The 15,677-nt window shown below is 61.1% G+C and overlaps 1 protein-coding gene across 1 annotated transcript; it reads right to left on the reverse strand.

Annotated features, from left to right (window-relative positions):
* Positions 1-227: 227 nt before the first annotated feature.
* Positions 228-15,042, reverse strand: PRKACA (protein kinase cAMP-activated catalytic subunit alpha). The gene is made up of 10 exons (XM_037818420.1): positions 14,889-15,042; positions 7,648-7,709; positions 7,036-7,164; positions 5,625-5,723; positions 4,637-4,719; positions 4,321-4,447; positions 4,143-4,238; positions 3,934-4,056; positions 2,176-2,340; positions 228-1,764 (listed from the first exon to the last, which is right to left on the reverse strand). The coding sequence occupies exons 3-10, from the start codon at positions 7,096-7,098 to the stop codon at positions 1,639-1,641; spliced, it is 882 nt and encodes a 293-aa protein (XP_037674348.1). The 5' UTR covers positions 7,099-7,164; positions 7,648-7,709; positions 14,889-15,042; the 3' UTR covers positions 228-1,638.
* Positions 15,043-15,677: the final 635 nt, after the last annotated feature.

Here is a 15,677-nt window from a genome sequence, read left to right on the forward strand (position 1 = left end):
GGTTGGACGCAGGAGGGGGGCGCCGCAGATTTGGGGACCACCGACTCCGGGGTCAAAGGGCAGTTTGGCGGTCCCCGTCGCCTGCGGGAGGGGTGGCGCGAGAGGAGTGGCGAAATTTGTTTTCCGGGGACTCCAGGCCAGGGCCTGCTCAGTCTGGACGCTGGGGCCCGAAACTCCCTGCCCCCGGGGGGGGTGGCCGAAGTCAGGAACACACGCGACACTTTTTTTTTTTAAACAAAACTTTATTGGTAATAGTTTTCAAATATGTTTACAACAGCGCACTGTTCAAGAGGAAGTCGCGTCCTTCGCGGCACACAGGTTGACTCGCCTCTGTGCCCACCCGGGGCCCCACCCCGGGCCTGAGAACTCCTCCTGGGGCAGGGAGAAGTTATAAGAGGGACAGAGACGGAGGTGAATGCGGGGGCTCCCCAGCGGCTCCCCACAGAGCTACTGTTGTATTACGATAGACGAAAGCACGAATCAGACAGGGCTGGGGGGCGAAGGGGCGGCGGACGGCTGACAGCTAAGCTCGAGGCGGCGCCCCGGACGGGAGGGGCGGGGCGGAGGCCGCCGGGTGAATACAACGGGCGGCCCCTCCCTGGCGACGCTGGCCGCGTAGGGGGGCGGGAGGGCTTTGCCTTGTCCACGTCCTTTTGCACAGTTTGCCTTCCCAACTGAGCTGCGAGGAGGCTGGGCATTAAAAATCTAGCTGAGAATAAAATTAAGGAGTCGGGGTGGGGGGGTGCCGTGGGGAGGAGACCCTAGGCTCGCGGGCCAAGGGGGGAAAGGGCCGCTCTTGTTTTGATGGGGTGTCTCCTCTTTGGCAGGGAGAGGGGCAGCTGATTTGCCTGGTTCCCCAAGCCCGAAGATGAAGAAAGGTGTGTGTAGGGGGAGTGGGGGGGGGGTAGGAGTTTCCAGAAGGGGCTGAGACCACTCCAGGTCAGCAGGGACGGGAGGGGGCGGGCAGGGGAGATTAGAAGCTCAGGGCAGAGGTTAGAGCCCCAGCTCCTTCCTTTACTAAATCAATCTGCTTCCCAGCCTTGTTAAAATGGACTTGGGGAGAGTCGGGGGACATGGAGGGGGCGTGGGGGTAGAGGAAGGAGGAAGGGAGGCACTGGTGGAACTTAAATAATATTTTAAATGGTTTTCTTAAAAATTCTAACAAGTAGCCCTCTGAACATGTCACTAACTAACATGTGTCCTTTCCCTGGCAGAACTGCTCTGGAGAGGAGATTGGTTTTTCTGTTCCTTTGCCCTTAGCCAGCAGTGCCTGCGGTTTTGCGGGGGAGCTAAGCTTGGGCCCCTCTTTCCACATGCTGTCCCTGGAAATACCAGCAAGGACTGGTCTGACTGGGGCTGCGAAACTCGTTTAAAACAGGCAGAAGTGGACTGGGGTGGGGGGGCCGTGGGGGACCAGGGAGGGAAAAGTGGTAGAGGGGGCAGGAGGGGTGAGGGGGAGCAGCTGGTGTTTCCGTGCCTCTGAAAATCTGGGCTTCCTGCTTCCCCTACGCTGGACGGGGTGAAAGTAGATGCAAGGAACTCTGGGGCTCTCTGGCTGTTCAATCCAACCCCCCCACCCCCCACCAAAAAGAAAAAAAAAACAGAAAAAGAAAACCCCGTGGGAGCACAGGCACACCCCTAAAACTCGGAAAACTCTTTGCCACACTTCTCATTGATGGAGACCCGGATCTCTTCCTCCTCGTAGTCATCAAAGTTACTCGTGTCCCCGGGGCCTTTAAACTTTGGTATGAAGGGAGCTTCCACCTGGAGAGGGATCAAAAACCACCCAGACATCAGTAGTCGACAAACTCCTAATTACAACAATAAACGTTAGCGGTCTAATTTTCATGAGATACTTACTCTGACCCAGGCCTGTGCTTAGTATCAGGGTGAAAACTCCTCTTTAACAACCCAAGACTCTCATGATACCCAACCCCCCTATGGGGAGATGACTTCCCAGAGAAGAGAGTTTCTGGCCCAAGGTTGCAGAGTAGCTGAAGGACCCCTGAATCCCATTTCTAGATACCCCACTGGCACCAAGCAGCCTTCTCTGGGCTGTCCCCAAGCCTTCTCTGGGCTGCCCATTTCCAGGTTGCTCTGCCCTCTCCTTTGGCCACCCTCTCTGACTCTCGACCTCCTCCGGAACCCTCAGCACACAACGGAGAGAGAGCACACCTTCCTCTGGTAGATGGCAATCCAGTCAGTGGTGGCGAACCATTTGTGGTTCTTGATGTCATTGACCCCGTTCTTGAGGTTCCCGAAGCGCTTGGTGAGGTCCACCTGCAGGAGGTTCCGCAGCAGATCCTTCAGGTCAGAGCTGAAGTGGGACGGGAACCGGACCTGGAGGAGGGGGTACAGAAGCAGGGCCTGTCAGAGGGATTTGTTTTGTTTTATTCTTTTTTGGGGGTGGTGGGAAACCAGGACACTGCCTTCTCCATACAACAATCCTGGCAGGGGTCCCCAAACTTGAAGGTGCCTCAGAAACTGCTGTGGAGACTTGGGCTTTGTTAGGCCCACCCCTGCAAGTTCTGGCCGGGGCCTGAGAATCTGCATTTTTAACAAGTTCACTGGTGACACTGCGGCTGCTGGAGAGAGGACCACAGCTCTAAGGCGAGGGCTGGGATGGTTCCCATTTCACAGATGAGGAAACTGAGGCTCAGAAGGGCTAAACAGCTTGCCCAGGGTCACATGGAGGAGCAATTCCATCTTAGACCAGTTGAACTCCAGAATTTGAACTCTTAGCTGCTGCCTCCTAAGGGGCCCTGTTGGGGCTGGGGCTTCTGAAATATTCGTGCGTAAGAGAGCAACCCTCTGTCTCTCTCTCTCTGTATAAGCAGAAGGCTCTTCCATTCTTTAGGGCCCAGCTCAGCTCTCTTCCGGAAACCTTCCCCAAATGCTCTGAGCCCACAGTCTCATAACCCAGGGGAGAGGTCACTGGATTTATAGCCACAGGGACCGATTTCAAGTTCCTGTGTTTCTTCTGTGCTCTGTGACCTCGACCCCAGTCCTTACCCTCTCTGGGCCTGTGTCTGCCTCCATGACATGGGGCAGATATCCGGGGGTTGCTGGGAGGCACGAGGGAGATAATATGGCTGAGAGTGTGTGGGAACTGCAAACTGCCACAAAGAAAGAAGCTACGTTCATCTCTCCTTCCACCTTGGAACCTTCTAGGGCTCTTTTTCTTTCTTTCCCATTCTGGGCCATTTTTCTTGGCAATTTCTGCGCCTCCTCCTTCCCTTTTTAGTGTACCCGGCACAGAGTACCCCACTCTGCAGCAGGGGGCCTCTCCCCGACACTGCGGGAGGCAAGTGGCTGGATCCCCATTTCTCAGGTAGGGAAAATGAGCCCAGCGGCTCTCCCGAGTCCTCCCAGCCTTTGGGTGTCAGAGCTGCCCCCCGCCATGTCACAGGGACTCTGGGCCAAGTGGCAGCCCCCCAGGAGCAAGATGCTGTGCTGGGGCGGGGGTAGGTGAACTGGGGACAGAGATGGGGTACCCAGCCTCTCTTGCATCCTTGGCACCTCCGACAACAGCTGCCCCTGCCTGCTCTGAGGCTCTCAGGCATGGGGGTGCCCTTGCTCAGGGCGCCGGGGTGACAGTGACTTCTAGAAGAGGTTGATCTGGTGCCTGGCCTACGGGAACACTACCGGCACTTCACAAACGCCAGTTCTGACAGTTCACGGCCCCTCGCCCCAAACTCTCAGGGGGAGGGAGATCTGCATTTGGGGAAGGCAAGGGGGCTTGTCTGCTGCGAGACTTATGAAGAACCCCATGGCAGGACAGGGCAGGCTCTGCCTGTCAAAATGACACCTGGGGTCTCAGAAGCCCTTGGGGTGTCGGCTGCAGGGGCTGGGGGCTGCGCAATGGCCTGTGTAGACCATTCCACCCAGAAGCAGGGGCTCCACCCGGGGAGCAGGACGGGCCCGCGGCCTCACCTTCCCAGAAACAATCTTCTCGTAGATCTGGATGGGCTGGTCAGCAAAGAAGGGTGGGTAGCCAGCCGCCATCTCGTAGATGAGGACCCCCAAGGCCCACCAGTCCACTGCCTTGTTGTAGCCCTGGAGCGAGATGGGGCGTGGGGGTCAGGAGGGGCAGGGGTCTTGCGGGGAGAGGGGTGGGAGGGCTGGTGGGGGGGGGCGCCTACTTTGCTCAGGATGATCTCGGGGGCCAGGTACTCGGGGGTCCCGCACAAGGTCCAGGTGCGGCCCTTCACACGCTTGGCGAAGCCGAAGTCCGTCACCTGTGGGCGCGAGAGGGCGGTTGGCGACCAGTGGTCCGGGCCGTGGCCGCCCGGGCCCGCCCCTGCCTGGCCCGGTGGGCACCTGAATGTAGCCTTGCTGGTCGATGAGGAGGTTCTCCGGCTTTAGGTCCCGGTAGATGAGATCCAGCGAGTGCAGGTACTCGAAAGTCAGCACGATCTGGGCCGCGTAGAAGCGGGCGTGGGGCTCGCTGGCGGGACACACAGGGAAGGGGGCGGGTGAGTGCCGGTGGCCGTGCCAGGCCAAGCCGGGCCCCTGCCCACACACCCCAGGTGGTCTGGTTGTGGGACGCCGACACCCGGGGCCTGGCGTGGGGAAGACGACCCAGCCTGGGTGCAGCGTGGCAAGGGCCCGGGAGGGGCTGGCGTGGCCCACTCACCTGAATCTTCCGATCCGCCGCAGGTGGGAAAACATCTCCCCACCGGGCACGTACTCCATGACCATGTATAAGCTCGAGTTGTCCTGCAGAAAGGCAGCGGCCCGTCAGAACCCTGCTGCCCGGAGCCCCGGGCCCCGTCTGAAGGCCTAGTGCCCGCCCCCGGCAGGGCACCCAGAGACGATGGTGCAGAGGGCTCCCCGCGTTCCGCCCGTGAGGGAGAAGGGGCAGTGGCATCTCGAAACAGAAGGGGAAAGGGAGGGTCGCCTTGGAAGTCCGTAAGGGGCCAGCTAGAGAAGCTCATGCCCCGTCCATCGTGAGCAAAGCTCTCCGGCCTCAGTTTTGTCATCTGTAAAATGGGACTGGGACTGGCAAGAGAATTTGCAAGGCCCCGGATAAAAATGCAGGGCCCCTCGTTTCGAGAGGACTATGAATTTCAAGATGGTGGTGGTGGGGCAATAAGCTAAGTGCGGGGCTGGTCGTGCACCTTGGAAACCAGCCCTGAGTGGCCTTGCCCGGCGCTCGCGGCCACGGCTTGGGACGACACAAAATACAGCACGGGCAGGGCACTCGTGATGCACTTGTATCTGTCACGACGTGGGGGCCTTTAGGAGCCTCATTTTAAAGATGAAGAAACCGAGGCCCAGAGAGACCAAGTAAGCTGCCCAGGGTCACACAGCCCAGGGAGTGGCAGAGCTGGGAGTCAGACCCAGGCTGCCTGGCTGCACAGCGCGTGCTCCTGGCTGGGTGTGCCGTCCTTGCCGTGATGTGCAGGGACGTTATCGAGGGGAGGTGACACCCAACCTCACCGAGCTAAGAAACGGCAGGCCCGGAACCGAACTTGACCCCCTGGAATCCCTCCCCACCTGGGGTCCTGTTCTGTCCTCAGCCCCAGCCATGCCAAGCAGCTCCCCGTCCCAGAGTCCCTCTTCTCCCTGCTCTGCCTCGCCCCCACCCAGCCGTGACCCCGAAGGACCCCCTGGAGCCACACCTTGAAGGAGAACTCGAGTTTGACGAGGAACGGAAAATTGACCGCTTGCAGGATGCGCTTTTCATTCAGGGTGTGCTCAATCTGTTTCAGCTTCACTACCTGTGGGCATGGGAGGGGGCAGAGGGCAGAGAGGAGTGGGCGTGAGAGGGGCTCCGTGGCCCCTGACACCCGGAACTAGGGGTGCCAGGACCAGGCCAGTTCCTTTGGCCAGAATCGCGGGGGCACCCCTGGCCTGCAGGGCCCCTGGCAGGGTGCCGAGAAGCCAGCCAGGAAGCCGAGGCCTGTCCTCACTGGGCACGCAAGGAGGCACGAGCCATGGGGCCTCACAGTGTGGGGCGCTCGGGGCCTGTGAAAGCCCCAGATAAGCTGCCTGGCCCTGGCTGGGGAAAAGGGGAGTCAGAGAAGGCTTCCTGGAGGAGGATGGAAACCACACAGACTCACAGGAGCATCAAGGGTGGGGGGGGTTCAGAAACAGCACCCCAGAACTTTGGGTGGTGTCTCGGTGGCCTTCACCATCCCTAAGAGGGGACGTGGTGAGCCAGGTGTGTGGCCACTCACGCCACTGTCACAGGAGCCCCGAGAAGGACGTGCTGTGCGCCTCCTGATTTGGAAGCCGAGTCACGGAGCAGGGAAGTGACTTGCCCAAGGTCCCGTGGCCCGGCCCCCTCGAACGGTGGTGTTGGCCTCTCCAGCCACCACGGGGTACCTGCAACATGGCCAGTTGAAAGTGGGACCAAATTCAAAATTTTCACCACCTCTGCTTAAAATTTGAAAAACAAACAAAACCCAATGCTCGATGTAGTTATCTGAAAACTTTTAAGGCTGGATTGGGAACAACCAGGGCTTGTGAATGTCTTTTTCCAAGCTCTCTACTTTTTCTTGTCTTTCCGATGAAAATCTACCATCTAAATGGAGATGGCAAATCTAAGAGCAAGACACAAACGGGCTTTTGGAGACTGGGTAAGAAGAGGAGAACACAGAATAGCTCAGCAGTGATGTTTTCACGCCGACTACGTGTTGAAGTGGTAATATTTTAGATATACCGGCTTAACTAAAACCCATCGCTAAAATTAACTTCACCTGTTTCTTCTTTTTTTTTTAATGGGGCTGCTACGAAATCTAGACCCACTGAGGTGGCTGAATTGAATCTCCACCAGACGACACTATCTGGAGCCATAAATTAGAGACTCAAAAATCTTTATGGGAGGAATGGATGTCCAGGAGAACTGCTTCCTCGTCCAGGGAGACTTCCTGGATTCCTCGACGCCCGCGAGGGTGCCGCTGTCCCGGCTCCGGGCTCCTGCTGGGCGCTCTCTGACCCTGTGCCCTGGCGCCTGGCTTCCCCGGGTGGCCGGCCTGGGGGGAGGCCCTGGGTGGGGAGGCCGGCCCCGTGTGGCCGGGTGGGACTCACCTTCTGTTTGTCGAGGATCTTCATAGCGTAGTGGTTCCCGGTCTCTTTGTGCTTGACCAGCATCACCCGCCCAAAGGAGCCCGTGCCCAGGGTCTTGATCCGTTCAAACTGATCCAACTGGGCAGTGTTCTGGGGGTGGAGAGGTGGGGAGGGTCAAGGACCCCCCCCACCCCAGGGTGCCTGCTGGGCTGAGGTCTGCCCCCCACCCCCGCTGCTGCTGGAGAGGATGAGGGCCCTGGGGGAGCGGGTGGCGTTAAGGGGCGGGGGTGAGGACAGGGGGGCGGAAAAACAAGATGGCAGAGGGCACATTCTTCGAGGCGTGTGGCAGGGGCCAGATCGAGGCGTGTGGCAGGGGCCGGATCCGGCTCTGGCCTGGGGCCCGGAGCTGCTGGCAGCTGCGAGGTGGGCAGGGGCTGCCAGCTGGGAGTGGGGTGTATGGGGGGAGCCTCGTAATGGGCAACCGGGGGCCTGTGTCCGGGGCCACGAGGGAGCACATCTGGAGCCTTCCATGGGGGTCCTGCAATTTTTAGCTCCGTTGCGTGGCTGCAGTCAGGGGGGACTGGGGCCCGTCAGCTTGCCCCTCTCGGGGCTCTGCCCCAGGGGCAGCCTTACCTGCGCGGGGTTTTCCCATTTTTTAAGAAAATCTTCTTTGGCTTTGGCTAAGAACTCTTTCACTGAAAGAAAGAAAGGAGTAGGTTAGGGGAGGGGAGACCGCAGCTAGTCGGGGCAGCCCAGGCCATTTTTGGGGAGACCCCCTATTTGTAAAAAGTGGGACACAGTCAACTTGGGATTCAACAGGGTCCCACCTTTTCCCAGTGCCTTTGGGGGTACCCTGGCTGAGCCCAAGGGCAGCCTGGGGAGGCCCTGGGCTGGGCTGGGGCCAGCTCCCCCTCTCCCGGGTTGGGGGATCTGGTCTCAAATCTGTCTGAGGAGTGGGCAGAGGGCGCCTCGGGGCTCACTCCCCGTGGGACAGGGAGCAGCACCCCGGCCAGCCCACCCCCACTCGCCCCAGTTCCGACTGACATTCCAGGGCTGGGGCCGACGCCAGCCGAGGTATTTATAGTCTCAGGATTTGGCGGCTCCTCTGGCCCCTTCTCCAGGGAGGCTGGGCCCCGGGTGGAGGCCTCTGGGGCTCGGGCAGCAGGCGCCCTTTGGGGGGCTCAGCTGTCGCCTGGCCCCCCGGCTGGGTCCCAAGCCCACTTTGGCAAACGGCGGGACCCTCGCTCACTGCGGAGCTGGCTCAGGGGAAGCCACCCCCATGGAACCATGCCGGCTACCCCACGCCCCCCACCAGGGTTCCCCCACGGCACCCCGAGGCGAACGTCAGCACCAGCATCTGGCTAATGTGGCAGACATCCCTGCAGGCCCCGGGCTGGCTGCTTCACCGACGCCATCTCCTTTGCTTTGCTGCCCCACCTCCCTTTTTATCCCTTCTCCTCATTTAACAGCCCGAGAAACTGAGGCTTGGACAAAAGTCTGTCATTTTGGCCTGTGCTGAGAGGCGGCCCAGACGGGTGGTCAAGGGTTAAGGGGACAGGACCCAGGTAAGCTGGTGTTCAGATCCCTGATCAACTGTGACTCGAGGCAACTGACACCACCTCTCTGGCCTCAGTTTTCCTCATCTGTAAAATGGGAACAATCATAGGAACGCCACCGAGGAGGGGGTTGGGGATTAAATGAATTGATCTTCATAAAGGGGGTGGAACAGAGGCTGGCACGGGGTCAGCTCCGTGCCGACGTTAGCCATTCGTTTCATGTTCAAGTGCTTTTAAAAATCGAGGTAGGTATCAGGTACGTACAGGGAAGGATGGCCGGTTCTCCAATGTGAAGTGTGACTTGTTAAATTGCACTTGGAAAATTATCACTTCTATGTATGTATGTTATATTCGACAATAAAAAAATAGGATTAAAAAACTGTGAAGTGCGCAGCCTGAAGGGCTCACATTTTACGGATACGGGGTATGGATGTGTTGGTGCAACTGGCACCTGGGAGGGTGGTGGTAGTCTGGAGAAGCCCCCCGGGCACCAGGCTCAATTCCACCCTGCTGGGTTGGAGCCACTAGCGTGCCCTTTGAACTGACGAGAAGACCGAGGCCCAGAGAGGAGAGCCCCAGGCCGGGGTCACTCGGCCTGCCCCCCGAGGTTAGCTGCTTGGCTACCGACTCCAGGGGCTGGTTACAGGGCTGGTGACGGTACACCCCACCCTGAGGGGCCTTGTACACCTGCGCTCGGACCCTGCCTGGTGTCTGCCGTCCCCACCCAAAAGCACACCAGCAACCCTGCAGCTTCACGGGTGGCTGCCACCCTCCCCGTTGACCCCAAGCCGCTCCTTCAGCATCTGGAGAGAAAGACCCTCCGTGGGGCCAGGAAATGGCAGGGTGGCCTGCCTCGTCTGGGGGGCTGAACCCCACCCAAGGACTCATGATGCCTTCCTCGGGAGCCAACCCTCTTGGGACTCTCCTTTCCCCCCAATACAAGGAAGACAGGAGCCTGTCCGGGGAGGAAACCAAGAGAATGGCTGGTCCTGCTTGCCTTTTTTGTCTCAAATGTCCCTGCGTGATCTGCTCTCTCCTGACTCGGGGGCCGCCAAAGACTCCTTCCTCAGCTCTTCCCTGACCTCTCAAAGCCCGAAGGACCCAGAGGGGGCCCCCGGGGTGCCAAGGTGTCACTATGGCTTGCCAGCTTGGGGGAAGGGGCAGGGCTTGGAGAAGCAGGTAGATCAAGAGGGATGACAGAGGTGGGCAAGGGGAAAAACTCCAGCTGGGAGCCCCCCACACTCACCTCTGCTTTCCTGCCTCTTCCTGCAGAAGGGTAGGATGGGGATGGGGGTGGGGGGGTGATCTGGGGCTCAGGGTGCTGGCGGTGGCTCGGGCCCCGAGACGGTGTGGCGCAGGTAACCCAGGAAACGGACAGCCAAGTGGGCCCAAAGGCAGAGCTGCAGCCACAGCTGGAAGGTGGTCTCCGAGTCCCCGCCCGGGCCACCGCCCGACCCCAGATCCATCCCCGAGCTCTCTCTGGAATCTTCCCCTTGCAAGGCAGTCAGGAAAACACAGCACCTTGGAGCCCCGCTTCCTTGGGACGGACTTGGGGACCGCAGGGGATGCGCTGGTTGCCACGGAAGCATTTAAAGGTACCTGCTCCCGGCTGCCCAGGGCTGGCGGCGGCCCTCTTTGGCAGGAGGCGGAGGGGAGATTCTCCCGAGGGTGGCCCTCCTGGCTGGCCAGCCCCGCGGCGGGCTGCTAAAGCTAACTTCCCGTTCCAGGGACTGCGTTGCTTCCGAGATGCCAGGCCCTGCCTTCCTCTGTGGGTGTGGGGCTGCCCCGTGCCCAGACGGTGGCAAACGAAGTTCCCAGGGTGGTGCTGCCCCGGCAGAGGGGAAGGAGTTAAGGTGCCCAGGCAGCAGCCCGTCTCCCTTGGGACTCAAGAGGCCCCAGAGCTCCATTAGTTAGCCGAAAGCACAGCTGGAAAGAAAGGGGATTGGGCACAGAGCCACCCCCCCATCTCTTCCCCTGAGTTCCCTTCAAACCTGGAGCCCCCAATCACACTCTCCCGAGAGAGCAATGGGTACATCTGGCCCTTTGTCTTGATCCCAAGCCGGGGCAGAGGGGCCAAGGCATCCTGGGATGTCCTTGGCCCCTGTCAGGCCTTGCCCGGTGCTTGGCTCTGCTCTCGGCCATGAGCGTCCAAACCGGAAACGAAAGGCTAAACCCAGGGGTGGGGGAGGGGGAGGCAGCCCTGACCATCTCTCCTCCTTCCCTCCAGATCCCAAGAGAAGCTGGGGGGACGGCGGCACCCGGGGTCCCTGCAGTGGAGATGGGTACACCCGGCCGGTTTTGTCCGCACGGGGCTGTGCCCTGGCTGGATTCGGCTTGGGCACCCGGAGAAAACCCCATGTACCCCTTGAAAAGCGAAGCCCTTGGCAGAAGGCAGAGATCTAGAAATTCGCCCTGCGAATGGGGGGACTGGCAGCAGCAGAATGCCAAGCTGGGCGAGGGACTCCGAGCCCAGCCCCAGACCCCCCCAACCCCCCAGAAAACAATCTCAGGACCCGCTGCCCTTGGAAACCCTGGTTATCCTGGGAATTCTGGGGCCTGGGAATTTCAGTGTGGGCTCGGACCCTGCTCTGGGATGGCTGATTTCTCCAGTCTAAGCAGGAACCCCTGAGCTGAGCCCCCATTCTGGACTGGATCATCTCCCCTTTGGAACTGAACCCCAAGGCTAGACTGGACTACCCCCATTTCCTCAGGTGAACCCCGACCCTGGGCTGGACCCTGGCTCTGGGAGGATCATCCCCCCTGCCTGGTCAGGGCCACCCCTACCCTGTGCTCTTCCCCGGGCCCCCCCTGGCCCAGGGCTGTTAGTAAGGGAGGGGTCTCCAGGGCCAGCCGGGCAGCCACAGAGTCCTCCCCAATTCCCGCTCCCCAAACCCTCACCGCTGCCCCGCCTTGACTTTGGGGGCTGGGAGTGCCCCGGAAGTTGCTATAGTAACGGGGCTCAGCCTCACCATCGCTGGAGTTGGCAGCCATCACTCAGTCTCCCTGTCAGGGCACCGGACTACGGTGGCTGGGAGGGCTCACGAGACCTGGCGCCCCAGCCAGGCCGCCCATCCCCAGAGCCCTGCCCGCAGGGGGAGCCGGGGAGTCGTGGGGTGGGTCAGGAAGAGAAACCTAACCCGGAGGCCAGTGGGTGCAGTGGGTGCAGGGGAAGGGCAGATGGGCCCCTGCAGGTGCGACTGGGCTAAGGGCGCCGCTGCCTCGGTAGGACCCTCTTGGGCACCCATACATAACTGCCAACGCACAGGAGGTGTTTTGTCCTCATGGGCATCTGTAGGAAGTAAGAGGATGGCAGTCCTTTCCATCCAGGAGCCCGTCCTGGGTTCCCCCCCATCACCAGCTCTGCCCCTTACCCTGAGGGCTGGCTCCCAGGGGTGTCTTCCGCCAGTGCCAGCCTGGACACCCGAGTCCCACTTGGCTGCCTGTCCACAGGGCCTCCTGGGGCCACTGCCCTCTCCTTTCCTCCAGCCTGGTCAGAGCAGGGGCTTGGTCTTTTCTTTGCCTCGGTCCTCCCAGTTTCTTACCCAGCCCCTGCCAATGGCTTTGGTGCAGATTCCTTCCTGCCCTCGGCTCATTCTAGATCCCCAGGGTCTCGGGATGAGGTAGACCTTGGTCCTGCCCTGGCATGGAGATGGCAGCACGGTGAGCTTCAGGATGCTGTGCTGGTGCCTGGTAAGGCTTGGGCATCTCCCTTACCCCAGTGGGGCTGGCGTGTTGTGGATGAAATTCAGGTGCCCCCTGCAGGCTGGCCTGGCTACTGCCCCCACCCCTCCCCGCCCTGTTACAAGAGGGCAAATGGGGTCTCATGCTACCTTCCCAGGTGCAGAGCTTCCAAGCCAACGGGGGCTTCCTTCACCCTATTTCCTTCTCTGGCAGCCCCCGTCAGTCTCTGTACAGCTTCGGGTGTTCCCTAGCAGTCCCACTGGCAGGACGAGAAATGATTTTAGGGGAGACACGGATGCCTCGTTTTCCTAGCTATGCATGTATTTTAATGTGCCTCGGGGAAAATATAACTGGCATAGCAATTTCATTTTATATTACTGCTTAGGACAGGGTCAAATTTTACATGTGAATAAAGGCGAGTCCATTTTTTATTTTAAAATAAGAAAATAGATAGAGCAAAGATCAGGGGGATGGCTTGAGAATATCTGTCAGGCAACTCTGGGGTCCAGGAAGTTTCCTGGATATGAATCCTGCCTGTGACATAATCTATGTCAAACTCAGTGAGCTCGTTTGGGAAATTCAGGTAACAGCCTCCTGTTATGAAAAACGGCACGAGCAGAAAGATCTCGGAAACTGTTTAGCATGGCACATTCTAGCCTTTCAACATACAGCAGCTTTGTTTTGTCGTGATCGCCCATTCCTGAGTATCCGGTCTGTACTCCGAGGGAATTAACAGTTCCTTCTGGAGCCTCTGATCTTTTTCTCGGGGATCCTTTGCCCCTGTGTGTCTTTCCACACCCCACCCCCTACCCACTGCATGTGTCTGATACTCCTTGAAGGGTTTTCCAGGACTATGTCATCTCCCCAACTTTCAACCGGGCCACTGCAATATACAGCTTCTGGTTTTCACCTTCACCTTCCGTCTGTCTTCCGGCCGCCTCACCTGCTGGGGGCCCGGCCCCTCCCCGCTGCCCAGTCCCCTCTACACTCACACAGCCAGACCTTTTTTGGACACCACCCACCTGCTTCTCTGTCATCAAACGCGCCAACTACAGGCACTTTCCTCCCCGTCCCCTGCCCATCAGTGACATATCAGGCCTCTCCGTGGCTGCCTGGCTCCTCTGAGTTTTGCTATTTGAACCCATGTGGGAATGAAGTTCCCTGGCTTTCATGCCCAGGTCCTCCCAGGAGGGAGCAAACCGGGGACCCAGAAGCTGGAGTTTGAGACCAGAACTGAGAAGGCCCGAGTTGAAAACGTGAGCTCCCTTTCTAGGAGGAGCTCCGACCACTCCTGGGTAACTGGAAGGGGCTCCCAGATGGCAGTCCGGCTTTAGGCCTGGAGTGACAATTTCAGAGCTGGAGGATGCGGGGAAGGGGCTCAGGGCCGCTTTGGAAGGCATTCCCAGATACAAAATCTCTTTCTCTGTCTGGCCTGAAACGGTCAACAAAATCTGGGAGGGTAGGGTGGGATGGAAAGGAAGGGGCCTTGGGCTGAGCCCCTGGAATGCTCAGAATCTCCTTGTCCCTTGGCGAAACAAGTTACTGGGTGTCACCCACACCTCTCCCCAACTGTCCATCTTCTCACCATCCCATCTCAAGCGGAATGAGCCCTTGCTCCACCAAGTCACTCTTCGCCCCCACTTTTCATCCAGAGGCAGAAGCGAGTGAGGAACCCCGGGGAAAGGGGCTGAATGACGGAGCCTCGGTTGTGAAACAACCATTTATTGAGGGGCCCTCCAGGGCGCCTAGAACTCAGAGGCTGCACAGCAGGAGATGGGAGGGGGCTCTGCCACCGCCACCCCCACCCCACCCCAAAGAAGACACAATGAATCCCAGCAAGAGCCGCTCAAACTTGGGTTTGAAGCGCTGAAGCCAGTTCCCTAGGTTCATGAACAATCTGCTCCCCCAGCCAGGGCCAGACGCTCACTTGGAGGAGGGAGCAGACAGGCAGAATGACAGAAAGTGGCAGGACGAGAAAGGGGCAGAGGGACCCAGAGAGATCCTGTCCCCCGTGCCAAGTGACACAAGGGAAAAACAATGCTGGGGAGAGCTCTGGGAAATGCTGGAGGGTGGCAGGGTGGGTTAGGGGTGCAGAGGGGGACTGTGATAAGGTGAAAAAAGTGGGGAAGGGCAGGAGGAAGATGGCGGGAGCTGGAAGGGGGAGGGGTGTGGTCAGCAAGTGGCCAAGGTCCCTCCCGGGTGTTGTCAGACCCCATGGCACTCCCAGAGCCGCAGGACCCCCGAGGGGTCGGGGTCTGGCAGTGGGTCCCACCTGTGGGAGAGCTGAGTGAGGAAGTGGGATGGGAATCCGGGGAGAGGGGCCGTGGAGGGAGGGTGGCAGGGTGGTGGCAGGGCCCCATGTGGGGCCCCAGCGGTCATCCGTGCCATGGGCAGCAGTGACAGCTGGGGGTGGGGGTGGGGTCGCGGGTTTTGCAGAGGGGGCGGTCCCATGCGGGGGTCTCCGGCGGGCTGTCGCCCCGGCCGTGGACAGTCAGGAAGAAGGGGCGCAAGGAGCGGGGGAAGGGGGCGCTGGCAGAGGAGAAGGGGGGGGCGCGTGGGGGTGGGGCCAGCAGGTGATGGGCAGGGAGGGGGCCGGCGGCGCGGGGCCGCGATCGGGGTCACGGCCCGGGCACTCACCGCTCTCCTGCTCGCTGCCCTTCTTGGCTGCGGCGGGCGTTGCCCATCGCGGCGGCGGCGGCGGCCCGGGCCGGTCCCGGGGCTGCGGCGCGGCGGGTGCTGGCGGCGGCCGGCGGCCCCGGAGCGCGCTGGGCGGCGGCGGCGGCGGCCCCCCGGGCTGGCTGCGCTGGCTGCGGCGCCGCGACCCCCGCCCAGCCCCTGCTTCCCGCGTCTCTCCGCGCCCGCCCGCCGGGGAACCTCAGCCCGAGTCCGCTGCTGCTGTCCTGACGCCCCCGCAGCCCGCCGCCCATTGGCCGCGGCCGCCCTGACTGACGGCTTCGCGCCGCCGCCCATTGGCCCGTCGCGGCCCTCCCGCGCCGCCATTGGCCCGTGGGCCCGTGACGCGCGCCGCAGACGCGCGGCCACTCGCGCGCTCGCGAGGCCCCAGCTGGGCGGGCGCACGCGCCTGATTGGCGCTGACGGCTGACAGGCCCCGGGGCCCGCCTCGCGGGGCCGCGGATTGGCTGCGGCGCGCGGTCCGGCGGGCCCACCCTCCCCCCGCGCAGGCTGCCGCTGTCACTCCCGGGGAGAGAGGGCGGGGCGGAGGCGCGGCCCCAGGCCCGGGCCCGGGTAGGCGGGCGGTCGCGCGGCAATCGCAGGCCCCGGGGCGGCCCCGCGCGCGCCGCAGTCCCCCGCCCCCGCCCAGTGCGGCAGCGGCCACTCGGCCGCCGCCGTCCAGCTGCCCAGGGGTCAGGGGTCGTCGGCCGGCGCGGAGGCCGGGCCCGGGGGCGAGGGGCGCGCGGGGCTCGA

This window comes from Choloepus didactylus, chromosome 25 (assembly GCF_015220235.1).
Source record: "Choloepus didactylus isolate mChoDid1 chromosome 25, mChoDid1.pri, whole genome shotgun sequence".
Lineage (NCBI taxonomy): Eukaryota > Metazoa > Chordata > Mammalia > Pilosa > Megalonychidae > Choloepus > Choloepus didactylus.

Coding starts and splice junctions, on each gene's coding strand:
- PRKACA (XM_037818420.1), bottom strand. CDS start 7,098: ATGCTGGTCAAGCACAAAGAGACCGGGAACCACTACGCTATGAAGATC. Junction 4,057..4,142: donor CCGAGATCATCCTGAGCAAA/GTAGGCGCCCCC, acceptor ATCTCGCTCCAG/GGCTACAACAAGGCAGTGGA. Junction 2,341..3,933: donor AGAAGATTGTTTCTGGGAAG/GTGAGGCCGCGG, acceptor CCCCTCCTCCAG/GTCCGGTTCCCGTCCCACTT.